The sequence below is a fragment of the Mytilus edulis genome, chromosome 2 (genome assembly GCF_963676685.1).
Source record: "Mytilus edulis chromosome 2, xbMytEdul2.2, whole genome shotgun sequence".
NCBI classification, from domain to species: Eukaryota; Metazoa; Mollusca; class Bivalvia; order Mytilida; family Mytilidae; genus Mytilus; species Mytilus edulis.
In genome coordinates this window covers 12,167,802-12,189,946 of record NC_092345.1, presented here as the reverse complement: position 1 = coordinate 12,189,946, position 22,145 = coordinate 12,167,802, and the positions used below count along the sequence as shown (strand labels likewise).

The 22,145-nt window shown below is 31.6% G+C and overlaps 2 protein-coding genes across 3 annotated transcripts in view; one reads left to right on the top strand and one right to left on the bottom strand.

Annotated features, from left to right (window-relative positions):
- The window catches only part of LOC139511471 (E3 ubiquitin-protein ligase DCST1-like), a 43,115-nt gene extending 26,144 nt beyond the window's left edge, over positions 1–16,971 (top strand). Inside the window, exons 9-19 of the mRNA XM_071298243.1 lie at positions 1,515–1,648; positions 2,240–2,394; positions 3,994–4,093; positions 6,871–6,966; positions 9,549–9,675; positions 11,122–11,238; positions 12,307–12,449; positions 12,816–12,929; positions 13,160–13,345; positions 13,827–13,923; positions 16,439–16,971. Coding sequence (XP_071154344.1) covers positions 1,515–1,648; positions 2,240–2,394; positions 3,994–4,093; positions 6,871–6,966; positions 9,549–9,675; positions 11,122–11,238; positions 12,307–12,449; positions 12,816–12,929; positions 13,160–13,345; positions 13,827–13,916 — 1,262 coding nt within the window. The 3' untranslated portion in view covers positions 13,917–13,923; positions 16,439–16,971. The remainder of the gene's footprint in view (positions 1–1,514; positions 1,649–2,239; positions 2,395–3,993; positions 4,094–6,870; positions 6,967–9,548; positions 9,676–11,121; positions 11,239–12,306; positions 12,450–12,815; positions 12,930–13,159; positions 13,346–13,826; positions 13,924–16,438) is intronic.
- Positions 16,972–17,381: 410 nt separating this feature from the next.
- Positions 17,382–21,670, bottom strand: LOC139511472 (uncharacterized). Of its 2 annotated transcripts, XM_071298244.1 has the most exons (5): positions 21,587–21,670; positions 19,845–19,871; positions 19,279–19,311; positions 17,859–18,155; positions 17,382–17,480 (listed from the first exon to the last, which is right to left on the bottom strand). In XM_071298244.1, the coding sequence occupies exons 1-5, from the start codon at positions 21,624–21,626 to the stop codon at positions 17,464–17,466; spliced, it is 414 nt and encodes a 137-aa protein (XP_071154345.1). In that variant the 5' UTR covers positions 21,627–21,670; the 3' UTR covers positions 17,382–17,463. The 2 variants fall into 2 exon arrangements, 1 of the variants encoding a protein (XP_071154345.1); XR_011662031.1 differs by lacking the exons at positions 19,845–19,871; positions 21,587–21,670 and adding an exon at positions 19,819–19,841.
- Between the last annotated feature and the right edge of the window lie 475 nt (positions 21,671–22,145).

Sequence of the window (22,145 nt, the reverse complement as noted above, 5' to 3'; positions counted from 1 at the left end):
TTAAATATAAGCTAACAATACTATCAGAATATTACATGGCATTTTTCATATCGCATGTATAATCAGCCCTAGGTTCAATATCAGCCCATCAGCCGCATGACTCGAGGGCTGATATTGACAGAGGGCTGATAATACATGAGATATGAAAAATGACAAGTTATGATCTTTTTATCATATGCTTCAACAATGGATAAAAACAGATTCATATATTAGTCCTTTTACGTGTTTCCAATTTAAATAGAAATAATAATAATAGTTCAAAGATTGAAAAGTTCACGGACGTAGGACCCCAGATTTAGTGCATTCGATATGAAATCTTTCTATCATATGCCTCAACAGAGAAGTAATATATTTTTATATTGACGAATGGACAAAATAAATAATTCAACAAGATACATAATGAACACTGTTTTGAAAAGTCAACTCTTTTTAAAGATACTTTCTAAAGTATGTTTGAAACTTAAGAAAAAAGGCATTTGTCTAATACTTTTGTTTTTTTGTTTTTTGTTGTTGTTGTTTTTTTATTATTTTATACAATTAACTTTCCAGTCATCCAAATAATTGTTTTGTACTCTACTTTGTAATAATTTTCACTGAAAACGAAGCATTGAGATGTATTCTACGGAATTTGTCGAGTATCACCGGAATGACATGCGATAACGTTACGGAAAGGCATGTGATAACAATCGAAGCATGTGATAAACTTTTCACATCAGCCCGCTAAGCACCAATTCGAAAAATATGGAGCTTACGTTAATTCAATGTTATTATCATACAGTTAAAATCAAATGTTATTTAGTCCAAGTATATGATAATTACTATTATAGATAAAATGGCTATGAAATACTGCCTTTGATTTTAAATTTGAAATCCAAATTTATTTCTCGAACCATCAGCAACATCACAAAATGATTGAAAATCTAACCCCCATCTATCCAACGTTATTCGTTTTAGTATCAGTGGCGGATCCAGAAATTTTCATAAGTGGGGGCCCGTTGACTGACCTAAGAGTAGGCCCACTCGAGTCAGGCTTCAGTGATTCCCTATATAAGCAACCAATTTTTTTCCCAAAAAGGTTACTAGTAACCTACTTTTAAAATATTATGTTTGATGTTTACATCTTTTTGATTAATCGATTGATTGATTGTTGGTGTTTAATGCCACTTTCAACAACTATTGACTTTATCGTAGCTGCAAGGTTTAAGGTAGCAAAGAAATACCAACATTTCTCCTACACAATGTCAGTTCTAGCCAATAGCCATGTACATAGTTGAACAAACTTTAAAACAAAAAGATTTCAGATGTTGAAATCTAACAATGAAAATATGTTTTATACATGAATATTAGTTGCTAACGTTGCCATGCCTTTTCTAGCTGTTGTCTGCTTATACCAATCCTAATAAACATTGAGAAACTTACACAACTGTTTAATTCTTATAAAAAACATTTAACATAATAAGTAAACTTCATCTTGTATTATATGCACTAGCATAACAGTTACTATATGTTTGCAGTGATCCCAGGTGCAGCCGGTATGGACTGTGATGCTATGGATGTTGTTGAACCTGGATTTGGAGAGACATATGTGGCTTCTGAGGATATGGTGAATGTGATGGATGAAAACTTTGAAGTCAATTTACAATACAAGGTTTGTATATTAAATGAGGGCATTCTCTGAAACTGATTCACATAAAATATTTGCTTGAATTTTTGAAACTTTAACGTCCATAAACTTTTTTTTTATAAATTTATGATATTATAAAAAATAAAATAAAAATAAAAATCACAAAAATACTGAACTCTGAGGAAAATTCAAAACGGAAAGTTCCTAACCAAATGGCAAAATCAAATGATAAAACACATCACACGATTGGACAACAACTGTCATATTCCAGACTTTGTATATGCATTTTCAAATGAAGAAAATGGTGAATTGAACCTGGCTTAAAAGCGCTAAACTTCTCACTTGTATGCGGTTGCATCAAATTACATAAGTCAATTAAATTCAAAAATATAATACCATTACTCGTTTCGGTATAATGTAGTAGTGAGGTGACGGCTACATATTTGAAATCTGTACAACGTTATTCTCCTATGATTGTGGCATGTTATCTTCATCTTGCATGAATTGATATATCTCGTATCACACAGCACGGAATTTTTAATTTAACACAAAAAAACATTTAAAGAAGATTCTTCAAATTTATCTTAGTACTCTATAGATAATAATTAATTACAGCTTGTCCAATCAAAAGAAGGTCTTGACTACACATCTGTTGAGGAGATACGTAAAGGAACGATGAATGAATTTAAACAACGAGAACAGTTAATCAACATGTTTAAGAAACTGTTAAAATGTCTCCTTGGATTTACCTTTCTACGAGTAATCTACAGGTATATTTCTAAAATATATTTTTTTTGTACTTTCAAGGTACTTTTGTTTATTTTTTGCCTCGAATCATTTATGGAGACATTTTTTGTCAAAATATGCATTTGATGCAATAAGATTATGTTATTGTCTAATATCTACCCATTTTGGCTTAAATGTCATATTACAAAAATAACCTCATCAATAAGCATGATTATTAAAACTTAAGCTTTCTTATTTTTTGTTTTACACTACCTTGGGTATGATCCACGTACGCATGACGATGAGAAATGCCTAATACTAGTAATCGCCGTTTCGTGAGCTCAAAGATACCAGATTGACATCACCTGTTAACATGGTAACGGGAATTTTAAGTTAACACATTACAGATAAGCTTCTCGTCTAAATATATCCTTCTGATGTTATGTTGTTTTTATAGATCTTTTATTTAATTTTAATACTTGAAAAGATTTCTGGACAATATATAGTCATCGCTTTACTAGTTGTCTAAAACATTTTTGGGGATATTTTGTTGCACGATTGGTGGGAACCCTGCCAAAATGTTAAGGGTTGACGATCCCAAAATCTATACTTTGATGCTTTTGAATCCAATATTGTAGTATTTCAGTTTATTTTGAATGTCATTTCTAGTATATTTTGATTCTTTCGTATTTAGGGAAATGTAAAGAGTTGAACAATTGGATATAAAATGTTCTCACTTATTTGAAACAGTCCCTAGAAGTCGATCAGCGATAATATTGATGCACTCGACATTTAATTGTGGAATATGTATAGATATAAGTTTAAGAGCTTATAAAACAAAACAAAAATTCCAAAATCAAAGAAAACTTTGACAAAATAGTTATCAAAGGTACCAGGATTATAATTTACGACGCCAGACGTGCGTTTCGTCTACATAAGACTCATCAGTGACGCTCATATCAAAATAATTATAAAGCCAAACAAGTACAAAGTTGAAGAGCAATGCGCATCCAAAATCCAAAAAGTTGTGCCAAATACGACTAAGGTAATCTATGCCTGGGTTAAGAAAATCCTTAGTTCTGTAAACGGAAAATTTATAAAAATGACCACATTATTGATATTCATGTCAACACCGAAATGTTGACTACTGGGCTGGTGATACCCTCGGGAATGAAACGTCCACCAGCAGTGTCATCGACCCAGTGGTGTAAATAGTTATCAAAGGTACCAGGATTTTAATTTAGTACGCCAGACGCGCGTTTCGTCTACATAACTATAAGACTCATCAGTGACCTCATATCTAACTATTTTTAAAGCAAAACAAGTAAAAAGTTGAAGAACAATGAGGATCCAAAATTCCAAAAAGTTGTGCCAAATACGGCTAAGGTAATCTATCCCTTGGTTAAGAAAATCCTTAGTTTTTCGAAAAATTCAAAGTTTTGTAAACGGAAAATTTATAAAAATTACCACATTATTGATATTCATGTCAACACCGAAATGTTGACTACTGGGCTGGTGATACCCTCGGAGACGAAACGTCCACCAAACCAGAGCTAAACACCACTTATATGATATGATTTCGAACTACACACAATATCCCACGATCGTGTAGGATAAATGATTACATTCATGTTTTTTTCCAGCTCGTACAAGTATAACAAAAAATATTTGTCAGACTTCAGCTTTGACAATATTTACGTCTCAGACTACTTTAAACATATTGACAAGAGAAGGAATGCACAGGTAATCTATAGTATATTTTGATAGTTTACTTACGTGTTTATTGGAACAACGTACATCAGCTACATAAGCCTTTTTGTAAAATCCTTTGATATGACACTATGCCACTTTAACATTAATATCTTTCCTTCTTTTGAACTGTCAATTAACTAAGAATAAAACAGAATAACACAAATATCGAATTCCAAGACAAATTCAAAAAGGGAAAAATCTTAAAAACTAACAAAATTATATTCTGTCAAGCATTAGTATACTTCCTGTACGATTGTCCTTCTATAGTAAAATTGCTCTATTTTTGCATAGTTTTTAAAAGAAATATATAACGTTAACTGCACTAACTGTGAAAATAGTATGACTTGCTGTTGCAACAGGCTATTGTTACTGTCAGTTTCACGTGCAAAGGCGGAGCTTAGTTGCGTTGACAAACAAGTGGGTTGGATTTTATAAGCCTGACAAACAATTGAACAAGGGGAAAATAGTAGATATCATTGAAAATTTTCTGACATTTTAAGAGACTTTAAAATACTGTAGTTTCTGTTTTAACGTTTTTGTTCTGCTTACTGCCGTTGAAGCCAAAACTGTTTGAATACTTTAGAAGTCATTTGTTACAGATCAATAGTTATGACCACATCACTGTCTTTTTTGTAAGTTATTGAGTACTATGGAAAATGTTAATGAGAATGGAATGGAAGGGGTATGGAGTAAACCATGTTTAGACAAAATCTAAATCAATACTGGACAATCAAAGCTCTGACTCGATGCCTTTTTGGTACTTCTTCATCTGAAGTCAACATGACTCAATGCCTTCAACAACGAGCAAAATAAAGTACCCCATAACAAGTTTAAGACAACCTTTAGTATCAACTTACAATGTTAGCAAAATGCTACTTGTTTAACTAGTCAATAATAATTAATATTCAGATAATGTTAAAATCAATAATTTCACCTCAAAACGCATACTTTTGAATTTATTTATTTGTAACTCTTTCTAACAGTCAAGTAGACAAAATCCCTTTTCTTTAAGACAGCATATATGTATGCAGAGTTACATAAAGAGCCTCTTTCCATACTAAAAAGCATTTTTTTTATAGGCATACATAATTAACACTATTTAAAATAGTAAACAGTCAATAAAAATAGTAAAATAGTAAATAAAGTAAATAGTAAAATAGTAAAATAGTAAATAAAGATATTAATGTTGTGTTTAATATTGACTATGGAAAAAAGTACCCAGGATGAGAGACAATACTCTCTCTGGCTACTATTTTCGCATAGTCAATGTTAAACACAACATTAATTTGTAAATGGAAGAAGAAGAAAAAAAAACCAACTGCAATATTTATGACTTCCGAAGAAAAGAAATGTTTAAAACTAGTTTTATAGCTAACTAAGCATTCTGTATTGGCAACATGCGTTATATGTTATAAGTACACAATTTGGGATCCAGTCGCCAAATCTGTGCAAACATGCATCACAGACTCACAAAACAAAAATGACTAAAAATACAACTAAAAAATTACTAAATCTTTTACAAAATTGCCACAAAACATTGTTGATTTTGAATTTGACAATGACGTCAACAACAAAAAATGTTTGCATTTATCATATATAGTATTCACCTTTTTTTGATGAAGTGACCATTAAGTAAATTAAAGACATCGTCCGAATCATGTTTTGTTTTTAAAATGTAAAGGTAGATCCTGTAAAAGAGTCCAAAAAAGAAATGTTTAAAACTAGTTTTATAGCTAACTAAGCATTCTGTATTGGCAACATGCGTTATATGTTATAAGTACACAATTTGGGATCCAGTCGCCAAATCTGTGCAAACATGCATCACAGACTCTCAAAACAAAAATGACTAAAAATACAACTAAAAAATTACTAAATCTTTTACAAAATTGCCACAAAACATTGTTGATTTTGAATTTGACAATGACGTCAACAACAAAAAATGTTTGCATTTATCATATATAGTATTCACCTTTTTTTGATGAAGTGACCATTAAGTAAATTAAAGACATCGTCCGAATCATGTTTTGTTTTTAAAATGTAAAGGTAGATCCTGTAAAAGAGTCCATCCAGGATGAAGTTCGGAAAATTTAGACTCCCATTTGAAAATTAAGGTAAATTGGAATGGGACAGAAATGTTTGCTTTTCAACAGGCCTTCTACGAACCCCTTAAAGATATATTGCAAGAGTTTTTAATGTACATAGTACATGGCATTGTCTTAAAATGAGGCACCGATCGTATTTAACGTCCATATTTTGACTGTTTATGGCTGCATACTTGAACAAATCTCACAGCCAAACAAACAAGAACACATTAATTTGATATGATTTTAAACTATGCTTTGTACAAGACCTACACGCTGAGTCTTAGTATTAGACATTATCCGAATACATTACTCTGCGTTTTAGCCGACCAGTCTTGGTGCTTAATCAAAAAAGACGATTTCTTACATGGAAGCAGCAAATACCAATTTAACATTCTTCGGCTTGATCCGACTGCAAATTGGATCAGAGAATCCAATAATCGAGGAGAACTCGCTTCTACGATATCCTTGAGGTGGTTATGAACGTAGACTTCTCGACTATAACAACTTTTATTTTGATTGAGGTAAGTGTTTTGTTTTTGGAGATCAATATAGGAACGGGTTTCATCTTTTTAATATTAGATTGCCGCTTACAAATGTTGTGAAGAATTTGAACTATTTTTGTGTTTCCATTCAAAATCCGTTCATATTTGTGTCATATATCTTTTTACAACCTCAACTTTGCAGGAAAAACGTGGATTATTACCACTGAAAAAGTCAGAAAAGAAGTGTTTGGTGTTCCCCTGGAGTCCAAAGCTCATGTCAGCGGAAAAGAAGAAATTAGTAATAATTTTGATGTCTTGTTGAACTGTATTATTATAAGTATTTGAACTTTATTTTGTCAAGTTATAATTAATCTATTCATATACTTCAAGGTAGGAAAGTAAAAATCATTTTTATATATGTAACACTCAGAAACGTGTCCTTCCCCCCAAACGTGTCCGATTCCCCCAAACATGTCTAGTTTAAAACTGCGCCAAAGCGTGTCATTTGTATAAACGCCTAAACGTGTCCATTTCTCAACTAACCCCCAAACGTGTCCAATCCCCAAAACGTGTCATATCAAGCGTTATTTGGTTATTGCTATTTCATCAACGTATACTAATTTTACCATTTCATTAAAAATATACATAAGCACGTTAGTACTTTTTCAAAACGGAACAATTAAACTGGCTTAAAGTGGGGGCGTCATTTCGGCTATTTCGTTTGTAAATTGTAAGCAAACATGTTGAGTTAAACAGTACAGTTAACGGGTCAAAGTGTCCCTTTCTCTGCGCGTTAAAACTTTAATGTTCTCTCTAATTATGCATGAAATACTAACAACTGGACAATTCGCAATCAACAGTCTAAAGGTAATTTATTCAGTAGAACTGAAAAAAACATTAAAACTTGTATGTTTTCTGTAATTTGCATGAAATACTTGCAACTGGACAATATGCAACCAGCAGTCTAGAGTTTATCTTAACAAAAGAACAGTAAAAACATTAAAACATGTATGTTAAAATGTAAAAAAAATAAAATAAAAAAATAACAGGTAGCCTATGTTCTCTCTAAATAGAACTGCAAAAACATTAAAACTTGTATGTTCTCTCTAAATATGCATGACATACTTGCAACTGGATAATACGCGATCATCAGTTTAAAGTTTAGTTTAAAGTTAATGTGTACAGTACAACTGTAAAAACATTAAAACTTGCAAAACTATTGTGCGCTCTAAATATGCATAAAGTACTTGCAACTGGACAATACGTAATCAACATTCTAAAGTTTATTTATACACTACAAAATAAATTTGCATTTAAAACCGGCGTTGATCACATAACAGTAATCTATAAAACTTATGCATGAAATATTTGGCACTGGACGTTATGTTTCTTATCGTGTGTCTTTAGTGATGGTGGAAACCTAAAATTTATTAAAAACCAGGATAACAAGTTTATAATTTGATGGGTTTTTGAAATACACACAAACTATTGACAAAAGTAAAAAAAAATACTGTTAAAACCCCGCCATGCAATATTCGGATAAATATAAAAGGCATCATCGGAGTTTATAAGTACAAAAAAATTATCAAAGTTAACGATTAATTCAACTCCAGAACTATGTGTATGTTCGCTCTAAACGAATATGAAATACTTGCAACTGGACAATAAACAACTGCAGTCAAAGTTACTTAATAATAACAGATTAATTTTGCAATTATTATAATCATTAAAAACCTACATCGAACTAACTTAATCTGATAAATGACATCTTCATCACGTGTGTCTCCCATCATAGAATTGCCGTGAACGTTATCAGCGATTCTATTTAAGAGATACTTGTAAAAGCACTAAAAGACGTGTAACGTTTTGGCGTTAAATATTGGACACGATTTGGCGAATAACAATTATCGGACATGTTTTGGGGTTATGAAATCGGACACGTTTAGGAAATATTGTACATTTCGGACACGTTTAGGGAGAAAAGACACGTTTGGGAGAATCGGACACGTTTGGGGGGAAGGACACGTTTGGGAGTGTTACATATATACATACATATATTTCCGATTATTTTTTTCATTTTATTGCAATGTATTTTGCTAGTTTTTGATTTTATTTTCCAATCAATACGTACAATGCAGGCAGACATTATAAAAAGGTTTGCAAGAAATGAGACATTATATTACTATGTCTCAGTTAAATAGTGCAACTGGTATGGACAATATTATTGTATGCAGATCAACGAATAAGATGGAACAGAATTAATATCATTTAAATTAATATTATTAAGAAATAAAATTGCAGATGCCACTTAAGTTTCAAAGACTTAATCGGTATTTCTAGAAAATAACATATATTGTTCTATGCAAACATGGTGACAATTTAGTGCTGGTACAGTTATATAACTGATATCACTGATATAAATAGGGAACCAGATAGTGTAAATATAACAAAAAAATTTGGTAGTAAAAAATTGGTTGAAAATTTTAATATAAATGTTGCGTATCAAAGTTGTTTACCAAATTTTGAGTTAAAAGTTGTAATGATTATGTGAAACACGAAATTATGAATATAAATTTACAACATACGCATATCTAGCGAAGGAGTGCTTGATATATCAAAAACGGTGTTAATTTCGATTTTTTACTCAGTAAAGATTTTGTAAATACCCCCTGAAAACTACTACTTTACAATCGGTTGACATTTATTAAAAAAAAACCAACAACGTATTCCCAAGTTTAAAACATTTTTCGGAAAAAAATACGTTTCTTGACCACACTCTTCACATATAACATGTAACTTTAATCATATTTAGTTCATTATTTGATAATAGTACCTTTTATGCTTCATTCGTTTTCATATCATTTTATTTTCTCCTTTAAGAATAAAGGAACTTTCATGATATTGATGCGATGTTTGATTACTGGTGTTGTCCTTTACTCCGACTATCTCCTGTTTACAGTGATGGATATAATAAGACGTCATAGCAGAGTGGATTACGCACAGTTTGGTAAGAAAGTGTAATTGCCGTCCAAAAGTTTTAAGTCTAATACAATGCGGGTCGCAAAATTTCCTGACTATATTTAATCATCACTTTATTATATTTGTCTCAAAAGGAGGGACGAAAGATACCAGAGGGACAGTCAAACTCATAAATCGAAAATAAACTGACAACGCCATGGCTAAAAATGAAAAATACAAACAGACAAACAATAGTACACATGACACAACATAAAAAACTAAAGAATAACAACACGAATCCCACCAAAAAACTAGGGGTGATCTCAGGTGCTCCGGAAGGGTAAGCAGATCCTGCTCCACATGTGACACCCGTCGTGTTTCTTATGTAATAACAAATCCGGTAAATATTTTTATTTGGTAGGTCACATTCATGAAAGGGAAGGGAATTGTAGTTACGACATAAGGAACATATCCGATAACATTTGTGAAACGGTTATTCTACTGAATATGTTCATACAGTTTTGACCTACCAAAACTAGTGCTTTTGTACTTGTAAGTTCAGATAGTTTAGGCAGCCAAATCAATATATTTGAACATGTTGAGCGATACGGAGTAACAGGTGTGAATGATGTCTATTACATGCATGGAAGATATCACTAATTGTTTGAAACAATTAGAAACATAGTAAACGATTTCCAATTCTGCAGGTTATCAGGTTTTGACTCTTTATTTTGTTCTTTCTATATTTCAACAAAACCTTACTCAATTAAAGCTATTTACTAAATCGTAGTACATATGTTAGAAATAGACAAAAATGTACATTTGAAGTAGAAAGCAACGCAAAGAACCCATTTAAAACATTTTGTCCAATACCAGTATATTAATTCCTCAAATAAACCTTTAAGAGCTCCATATTTTTTTCAAGGAGGAATTCTGATTATATTTAAATCGTTGGTTAATTAATTTTTCAAATAACTAGATTTTGTGTTTCTATTGTACTGTTTGAATGTCAAATATGATAACATTAGGTACAAAATGTATTGATTGAAAACTTGTTCAGTACTATGATACACATTGTTGATAAAAAATAAACATTCAAAACAAATCATTGACAGGCTTTCTCTTTCAATTCTTTAATAAATAGAATCCAATTCACCACTACAGTCTAGCGTTCAAACAGGGTTTGCCTAACATTTGGCATCATATTAATATAAGCTTATCCTGATAATTATAATAGTGTTGTTTTCTTTTTAAATGGCATTTTAGTACAGTTATGTGTTTAAGACCATTTTGGTTTGGGAATAAAATATGAGTTATCTATTTGAAAAAAATGCGCGTATTTTAACACTCGCGTAAATAACTTGTTTTTTCACATTTTCCACCGACAATGGACAAATGAAAATGAATATAAAAAAAAAGTTAGGGTCTGCCAGAATAAAAAGATTGTGTCATAGAATTTCTAACCTACTGTGATTCAAATGGTTCTTTACTGTAGGAAAACATCATATAATGGTGCAAGTTTTCGGCAAGGGCTTCATGTCAAACATTGTAAGGATGTTTATTAAAAGTTTTGATGCAAAACACGAAGTTAATGAAGTCAGTACCAACTATGGTAAGTATCTCTATAAGCATTGAAAAAACGTATCTATATTCACCAACTGTGTCTTATAATGACAGTGTGGCATGATAGGATCGGCTTGGTAGATGATACGTGTAAGACAGAAAACTTATCTGATATTTCTCCGTTTGGTGTCAATGCTATTTCCCCAAGGCTGTTTTTCGTTTTGCATATTCAAAATTGGTTTACGAGTTTATATCCTATTACCGAATGTGACATTTTTTTTTTGGCATGGCGAGTGATGTATGCATATCATGAGGAGCTTACCTTTTTGACGTAGACAGTCTGTCTTATCTAATTTTTTACATTGGTGTGTCTTTTTTCTTAATCGATATTACGATGGTAGGACATCATTAAATACTGTTGCCTTGATTTGAACATCGGTAAAAACTACCAATTCTTATTTGAAACTTTGAACTACAACAGTAGTCATAATTAAGAGGCATCGAATCTGTGAAAGTAAAGTCTTAAATTAGCAAAGAACGTTAGTCAGGAAAAAAATATACGACAACACTGGTAAGAATAGCAAGGTTTATGACTTCACTGTGTAATATTTGGTGAAGTGGCTCATCCAAAGGATGATTTGCTCTTTTCCCGTCTCTTGGTTTCTGTTGTCGATATTGTGCAACTAACCCGTTTTACAAAAACGTTCTTCGAAATAACTTGTTCAATTGGACCAAACTTGGCGGTATTGTTATTATGCATCTAGTTCGATAACCGCCTGCTAATTAAAATTGAAAAAAAAATGTAAATTGCAAAACTAATATGCGAGACATAATTTAAGCCTACACATACTCCAATGAAGAAATACCAAAATGTCAAGGCACCGATACTGGATTCATCGATTATTGCGCCTCCGTTATCAAAGGAGCCTCTATATGATGCAGCAATTCATTGAAATATTATAGGAATAATCATATACCAGGAATAAACACTGCTCTTCATTAAAACAGTGGTTAGGATGGAGACAAGTGCTCACAACTAAACAATAAATATAGAAATATTTAGACTTTATACATTTTAAAGAATTTAAACAAATTTTATACAATTATATTTTTCAAGAATGCCTTCCAAGACCAGTAAGCATGGATAATAAATATATATTTTACATCTACGGTTGTTTTGGTGCTGTTTGGTTATTGATGATAGTAGAATCCTATGGACTCAGGATTAGACGTCTTGTTGCCGCATTCTTCTATAGAAAGGTACTGTTGTATAATGAGCGAGGACTTAAATTGTCCTGGCAAATATGACAATTAGCAACGAAAAAATATGAAAAATCGTAATGATTATTTCATTTATTGTTGTTCCGTGTGTCAACTGCATTTTTGTTTTTCCTTTGTTAGAAAAGTTGGTTCAATTTCAAAAACTATTTAGATTAATCTTTTTTTTCGATAATAAACCTAATTTGAAATTTAAAGTCTTTGAAATTTCAAAATAAGAAAGCTCAGAGAGTTGTTTTATGCCTTTTTTTCATTAATAGTGCGTAAATTTTTTTAGTTTTCGAAAGATATTTACGTATATTGAATATTTGAGTCCAGATGTTAGGTGAGCCTTTCTTTATTCTTCAGAGAGAAAAGGCTAGGATTTTATATCTTTTTAATGATTTGTACAAAAAGAGACAAGGCTATGCACGTCATATGAGACATCAAGTGAGAAGAAATGCACGAAAGAATACTTTGTCGGTAAGTTATCACACTTCAAGAATTAAAATTTGCTGTTACAAAATGATAGAAATTGATTGATAGATGTAATATAAGATTGAAGCCCCGCTTTAATGCTTAGTAGTTAAAATGTATTTTTACATTTCGAAATAACTTGTAAGACTTTATTATCCGAATATTCTTTAAGAAGAAAAATAAAATTACATTTATGAATCATAATTCACTTCTCATTTTTTTTATATATTTTGTAGAAGAAAACGAGTTTATTAGGAAGCTTTCGTAAGGAATTCCCAGCACTTTGCGGTTGGTTGAAAAGGTTTGAGTCTGCCAAGGAAACCTGTTTAATCTGTAGCGAACCCGAATCTTTACGTTTCGTAAGGTGTAAAACAAAGGGATGTCCATTCGGGTATTGTTTTGAATGTTGGGAAGATGTAAATGTAAGTAAACTAACAATATCGAGCACAAACTTTTCACTCCGAGTTCTGACTAATTTTGTATGACCTTAGGGTTTTTACAAGGAACACTGGAAACCAATAGCTTGAAAAGCCTTAAAGAAATTAACACTTATGGTTATTTGAAAACAATCCATAAAAAAAACAATTACAGAGGCTTAACGTGATCAAAAATCTCAATGAACAGAAAATAGCTGAGTGAAGTTATGTGTTTACTCTAGAAGTACCACTGTTTAGTTTATAACGCAATAAAGGTTCCTTATGTCAACTAAACGGTGTATTGAATGTATTATGAATCTTTGGTTTTCTCTCTCTTAAACATTTATCTTCATTCTATGATATATAAATAAGAACCACAAAAAATATGCATCGTACACCTTTTTATAATAAAAACATGTAAAAAATTGTAACATTAATTATTTTACATGATCGCAAAACATCTGGTTTCAACACATATTTTTTTTAGTTTCGATGTTACGCGTGTATGCACGAAGATTCTGATGACAGTGATCTGACTGAAGATGAATCTGAAAGTTCTGGGGAAGAGGAAATTTGAGACACAGGTAAGACTTATTAAAATATCTAGGAGGCATGTCTCGAAAGATGGTGTCCAGGGATTGTAATTCGAGATATATGTGAAAGTGTGTAAAATATCTATAGTAGTGTCTCCCTAGCAACTGCAGTCACGGAGTCATAATGTGCTAAATTGGTCGGTGTATTTTCAAGATGGATCAATGTGTATTGCATTTGTTTCAAGCACAATGTGTGTACACCGAGTACTGACAAAAGTTTAATGAGTTCTATTTCATATTTTAACTGCATAAAAGTGAATACTTTCACTCCTCAAAAACACATCCACCTCAAGTACAAAAACGATATTCATTGCCTACAGAAAGTGATTTTACCTGTACGGTCTCCATGGTCTCTTAGTTCATTATTTATCTACTCCTTCTATACTTAACACTTTAAAACAGCAAACCAAACCCAAGTTCATTTAAAGACAATAAAAATATCTGAAATTTAAAGACAAACACTTTTACTGATAATGGCCCATCGTGTCTTTGCTTATATTCAGATTAATTCAGCAACTTACTGAGGTAAATACATTTAATTGTTTTATGATATTTATATTATACGGTTAGTGGATATTTTGTAAATAGGTGTGTTGAAAATAAATCTTAAGAAACAAATTTGTGTTTATTTCGATTTGCATATATTGTGTGAAGACGTTTATAGTCAAACTGGAAGAAACTAAAAAGGTATATTTCATTGACCCTGGGGTAAGTCTTATATTTTTTTTTAATACGAAATAATTTAAAACATCTAAGGGTTCCTTAGATGTTTTAAATTTATGATGACGATGGCTGGCTGTTAAACGTTCAGTTAGGTTTCATATTTACTCAACATACTTAAATTCGATTTAAAGAAAATCACATTACTGAAATATAATTTGTTTCAATTAAAACTTATGGAACTATATAAATGGAATTAGCAAATAATTTGGGAGGCCCCTCATGGGGGGGGGGGGTCCTAGTAATCACATAATCACCATTTTTTTGCCAATATAATCACATAATCATTAAATATTTGCTTATCTTTAGTAATCAAATAATCATAAACTAAAAATACAGTCCTAGGTAATCAAATAATCATGAAATATTTGGCTTAATAATCAAATAATCATTAAAAAAACGGTCAAGTAATCACATAATCAAAAACCCCATGAGGGCCCTCATTTGGTAGATATGTATGGTAACTTTAACTGTGTTGAATTACGATTATCATTTTAAAATATTCACTTTAATATTCACTTTCCTTTCAAGAAAGTATTGCAAAACTAAATGAATCGCTGAAGCAAGTTTTTGGAATATTCAAATAAACTTGATATGAATATGTTATAACTAAAAACTGTTTTGTTTGGAAAATGTACATTTCCTAAACAAGTGCGAATAAAACAATTTTATCACAAAGAATTAAAGATATAAAACTTTCGATATTTGGTATGTTTACCTAAGAGACAGCTATCCACCAGATATCAAATGAAGTAGATGTCCCCGTAAGTGTACCCTTTCAGCAATGAGCAAAATTCAAACTGTAAGCTGTAAGGCGCGATATGACATGACAAAATGTAAAACAATTCAAGTGAGAAACCAAGGCCTTATTTATATAAAACTATAAACAAAATATGAATAGGACAAACAGCAACCAACGAATATTACTGAATTACGAGTTCTGCTTCGGAAATAATGTGGTATGCAGGGTCAATCATGTTTGCTAGCTTTCGCCCGTCCCTTAATATGAAACAGTGATAAAAAAAAAAGCTCATACTATGAGTATAATGTTTTTAAAGTCTGTTGGTAAGGGTTTGACTCGAAGTACACACGCATATTTGATTTACAAAACTGATGCACAATTTCAGAAATTGAGGTAAAGTTCAAAAGGGATAAATTGTTAAAAGTGAGTTTGAGGCTTTGAAAAATTATATCTAGAAGATGGGTCTTATTCCATATATTTTTTAATACTGAATCAATAGTTGCAATACCGATACATTATGTGAACATGAAAAAATACATCATAATAAAAATACGTTGACTTGGTCCTTAAACAATATTATATGGTCATTTTTAGAAATTTACTGTTTACATCAGTGTAAATTATTCGAAACACTTCAGGATTTTCTTATCCCAGGCATAGATTTTTGGAATATTAGCTTTCTAACTATTTTGATCTGAGCGTCACTGATGAGTCTTATTTAGACGAAAAGCTGAAGTATCAAATTATAAGCCTGGTACATTTTTGTACCTTTGATAACTATTTACAATTACTTTATCTAGAATTTGAGGGTACAAAATGTGTGTCATATATTTGACATTTTTATGATACATAAGTTGTACCTCAACAATTCTTTATTCACGTTACATTATTAGTTTTAACTGATAACTAGTTGTCTGTTTATGTATTAATAAACGAAACTTCTTATTATTCTTAAATTAGTTAAAGCCGACACACCTATATTATATATTTGATGTTAAAAAAATTATGCATAACGTCACTTAAAGGTTTATTTTTTTTGTTTAGATGAAAATGTCCGATGATGATAGATTTAGAGAAGAAGGAGAGAAGCCAGTAAATGTAAAGACTACGCTCAATATGACACTACTAAGTTTTGGAAGTGCTCTATTTGTCAACTATATTGCTGAGATTGTACAATTATCATACCATTTAAATGTACCAAATAAGCATATTGCCGTGATTGGATCGATAGTACTATCATCATCAGCAATAGCAATGATACTGTTGTATTCACTGGCTTATATGTTTACGAAAAGAGGACACGAACAGAAAACTATGGTGTTGTTTGTTGTAGCTTTTTCGTGCTTGAGTTTTGCTATTAGTGCTCTCGGTATTGTGATTGCTGCTACAGACTAATATCATTGTGGTAGTGTTTTCGTGTTTGGGTATACATGTAGCAGGAAGTTATGAATATTTTTATTGTTGCTACAGACTGATATTTGTATTAAAATTATTAACTCTGGTTGTAATGTGTATGTTGATAAACAATTGTATGGTTAGATTTTGTAGTATTATAGCAGTAAAAAAGTAGGGTTTTTCTTTTGTTTTTCTAGTTTTTTTCAGAAAAAAAAACTTTATGGAAAAATGAAAACGAGAGAAGACAACGACAAACTAACTTCTGAACTATTAGACTATAGAAAATGTTCCTGTATGTCATTGTTTTAACCCAATGATTCTTGAGGGCAACATACATACAGTCCAACTATAACCAGGTGATATTACAACTGGATCTAACTTGCCTCGAGTCTTGAATAGTATTGTTGTGAAGGAATTTAACAGCTAGTAGCAAAGGTCTGCTATCAACACTCCATTTTTCAATTGACAAAAAAATAACAAGATATGCCTAAAAACAACCCCGGTTCGAGAATTGGAACAGCCAGGTTCTTTTTTGTTGGTTTGTTGTGTTAGAATATTGCTGATGCATTTGTTGATAATTAAGCAATACAAATAATTCTCTCCGTAACAAATTGTATTTTCATTACTTTGTCTGTAATTACTTTTCAACTCTTTCATATCAGTTCACAACCTTGTTATAGCTGGTGTCTACCTGTAAAGAAATGCAATGCATATCAATAGTTGTATAATTTAAAATAATATACATGATGTATATAAATATATACTAGTATAAAATTGAGAATGGAAATGGGGAATGTGCCAAAGAGACAACAACCCGACCATAGAGCAGACAACAGCAGAAGGTCACCAACATATAGTATATCGATATGAATTCGCTTTTTATATAGTATGATCATGAAGTATAGAGCATGAGTATATTCGAATGACTTTTTGCTTGGAAATATCAAATGTTCTGATAAAAAGTTATTTGCATGGAAAATGGATGGTCGAGTGACTTAATATAAAGAATAAATATAACTAATTATACTGCCAATCTTTATGTTGAAATTAAAAAAAAAATATCGATTACCTGTTTTCATATACAAGGGCATGTATTTTGGATTAATAACATCTTGAGCATTACAATACACACTAGCAGTGTCACAGTTGATTTGTTGACAGCAATCATAACATGTAGTCCATGGTGGGGTTGTTGTCGCCCTACAATTCGGATTGTTAATGGTGCTCATCCCAGCATTGGTGATGCATACAGATTCATTTGTACCGCCCCTTTCTATGAACCAACCATGCGCAGTGTACACTTTCTTTACATAACAGTGGGTATGACTGTTGTCAACATCATCAGACGATGATTTACACAGTGATACTGAAATAAAGCAGCATATTGCAATAAAGACGCTGGCGATTTTTGGTGGATGTTACTTGTGAAAGAGGACAAAGTCCTTACTTTTTCATGATACTTTTGATAATCAGATTTACAAATTTGCGGTAAATATGCTTCACAACATGGCAACCATAATAAACATGGTAATTCACAAGTCAAAATATTTAACAAAAAAGTTAGAGATTTTGCATTTACTAGTCACGTTTTCTTAATGTTATTGAGGACTTCTTTCTCAATTCACGACAAACATAGATAATTTTGATTTGAATATTAAAGTTGCATTATTACTGAATTTAAATATTGAATATTTTGGGTTCGATCATCAAACTCAAATCTGATTGCTGCATTGTTTGACGGATGTAAATATAAAAATAAGAATCTATGGTACGGTTGCCAATAAGACGACTCTCAACCAGAGACCAAATGACATACTAGTATAAGTTGACATCTGATTTCCCTTCATATTTTAAAATGTTTCATTTCGAAAATAGACTACACATTTAGAAATAGGCATGAAAAGAGGTTTATGATATAGAAAATGATATAGAAAATAAGAAGATGTGGTAGAACTGCCAATGAAACAATTATCCACTAGAAACTAAATCTCATAGAACAAGCAGCTACAGGTACAGTTGTATGGTCTTTACTAACGAGCCACTTAAAACAGTAAAAAAAACCGGTTCGATGTATGTACAAACCAATGAATGTGAACATACGACAACCAATGAATTACAGGCTCTTGACATGGGACAGGCACATACAGAATGTAGAGGGGTTAAACTCGTTTTCTGGCGCCAAACCAAACTTGGGAACAGTAGTATCAATAAAATGTGTCTTTTCTACAATGCATACATTAATTGAAACGTGATTAAAAAATCAATCTAGTAGTAAGCGTCACGAACAAAAAGATGACAAAGCTGTTTTTAAAATAAATTAACATTGTATGGGAGAAGTTGGGTCTAGGAAATGACCAGATGCTGATGTTGGATAGTGATGAAAATGTGTAGCAACATATACTGTATATAAAATATTCACAATTTTAATTATTGTATTCGGTGAATGAATCTGGTTTTTTTTTTCAAAACACATTTCCAGCTATACTTACTTGTTGCTGGACTGTGACAAGTTTTTGTGCTTTCTACAACTGAGGAAACGCATAAGTTGTAAATTAAAACAGTGTAATACATTAATTCTACAATGTTTATAATAATGAGGAAATAAGTTATAAACTGCATCACTTTTACAAATTTACTGATTATTTTTCAAATTAGGAAGTCTTGATAGCAAATACAAATACAAACTGTTTTACTCGGAAATTTACAAATGCGTGCTCACAATTCAGTATCAATTCAACCAAAATAAATTTAATATTTCTCATGCGACATGTATATAACATAAAACTAATAACCACTTACAAAAATTCGTATTGCAATTTTAAACCTTTACTGAAACCTGATAAATTTCGTGTAGAGATGTTTGCTGGGAAATATAATGTAATCTTTCTGATTATCTTCTGTTGCCTCGTGAAAAACTACCCTAAATAAATGTGCTACTTACATCACTCTTTTATACTTGTATACGCTAATTTGCAAAAAGCGACAACTCTGTTCAAAATCAAGGTATTTTAACTGGAGCAAACACTTACCTGAAATGTTGATAGTTAACACTTACCTGAAAAGTTGATAGTAAACACTATTCCTGTAAAAGGTAAGAGAAACATTAAGAAATGCTGTACTTTTCGCAGAAACTTTACTTTAAGGAGCAGCGGTACTAACAGAATTATAAGTATATACAATGTATACGTTTATTACTCAATTCAGTGCAATACAAAATCTTTTATATTCCCGCTTGTAAATATACAAATTAAAATGTTTCGAGAAGCATTAAAACCGATGCGTCCTACACAGATCAACAAATATAAAAAAGAAGATGTGGAATGATTGCCAATGAGACAACTCTCTACAAGAGACCAAATGACAGAGGCCACGAAATGACAAATGTAAAACAATTCAAACGAGAAAGCTAAAAAAAACTAATATGTAGCACATCAACAAACGACAACAACTGAATGACAGGCCCAAGTTCACGCTAAGTCTTCTAAAGAAGGCATCTAACTCTAGATCCAAAGCTACTCTCCCCAACAATCTACATTCTTTGGTAATGTATAATATTGAATACTACTAGTATTCTTTTCTTCATTTGTTTGTTTTTTAATCAAAACTTTAATCATTATTTTAAAGTGCTTTTATGTACTTTTCTTAAATCGTATGTTCTGTTCGTCTATTGCTCTACATCATAAAGTTGGAAGATTGATTCTTCTTGGTTAAACCGTGCATGGTCATGTGGAGGTGTGGAGGTGTTATCTCAAACATGAATTGCTTCTTACGTTCTCTTTTTTTTTGAGAATTTGGTGTTGATGGCATGCTTTTGATTGCACAACTTATATTGTGTTTTTTGCACATATGTTTGTCTTTTTGTTGTTTTATATTGAGTTTTGTCATGGCATTCTCAGTTTGTTTGCAGTTTGGGGTTGAATATCCATTGAGTATCTTTCTGCTCTCTTTAAAAGTTTCTGTTTGTGTTATCCAAACTTTTTAAGACAAAGGACGACCTAAAACTTGGTATTTTTATTATATAGACTCTTATGGACTCATATGTATTTTTAAATGTAGAATAAGCAGATGTCGTATTTTGGTAATAACACAATTATTCAACAAAGGACAAGCAATAAACAACTACACGTCATCGGGTGATGTTTTGGTTTACAATGCTCTTCAACTTCTTATTTAGTTTAACTTTTATGTAAACGAAGCTCTCGTCTGGTGTATCAAGATTATAAGTCTGGTATCTTTAATGACTTTTTACAACCGCTAGTTCGATGCCACTTCTGTTGGTCGTTTCTACTCCGAAAGCATAAAGTGCCGAGTAGTTATCACTTCTGTGTTGACATACAATTAAATTTCAGATTTGTGAAGTTACTGTTCTTTTCTACCCTAAGGTACTAATGACCTTTTCCGTATTTGGCACAACCTTTTTGGGGAGTTTGTAATTCAATGTACACAAAGAAAACCAGACTGTCAGAAGGATGCAAAGTATGACTATGAAATTACTGTCGTTACTCTCAGTTGCTAAAGCTATTTCAACTCCACAATTCTGACCAAATAATTAACCTTTTTCCTTGACTACATATAAATCTGCACTACGGTACCATATGAACCAGTACGTGGTATACCAATGACATTGTGCAAAGCAAGTTATAATTATCGACAGAGTTGGTTTTCTTTTTTATGTATAGCCTGTGGTATACCAATGACATTGTGCAAAGCAAGTTATAATTATCGACAGAGTTGGTTTTCTTTTTTATTTATATTGTTGTAATCATTTGTGTTTCATAAAAAATAAAACTAACAAACCTATAAACCATAGAATACACAGTTTCATAATTATCTCCATATTATTCTTATTTGTCAAGATTCTATCTAAATTCTACACACATACACGGTCAATATGGTTACTTGTATGACGAAGAAATACCAAGATAAGGGAACACATAAAATCAAAACAATCAAAGTAAACATTTAATATGAGTCTTTTCCGCTTTCGGAATAAATTCGAACTAGCAAAATCATGTTTGTAAAAGGAAAACAAACGATACAAAACGGGTTATCTTAAATTCACAAGATGAAGAAAATAAGACATAACTATAAAACATAGAAGCATGACGAAAACGACAAATATGACGACCGAAACGACAAACAACAATGGATAAAAAATCTACAAATACATAAGATAGAACAATAACCCAAAACCATCTCGACTGTGGAAGGGGCTAATTTGGAATGGCCAGCAGTTAGCCCCTATTGTTCACTTAATGCATAAAAATAACCAAAGAAAGATACGGTTTGCTCGATTTCGTATTCCCTTGAACTGTACGTACTCATTATTTGATCTTTGAACTGAACAAGTAGTTTC

Coding starts and splice junctions, on each gene's coding strand:
- LOC139511472 (XM_071298244.1), bottom strand. CDS start 21,626: ATGGAGATAATTATGAAACTGTGTATTCTATGGTTTATAG. Junction 19,312..19,844: donor GTTTACTATCAACTTTTCAG/GTAAGTGTTAAC, acceptor CCTCAGTTGTAG/AAAGCACAAAAACTTGTCAC. Junction 18,156..19,278: donor TTGTCACAGTCCAGCAACAA/GTAAGTATAGCT, acceptor GCTTTATTTCAG/TATCACTGTGTAAATCATCG.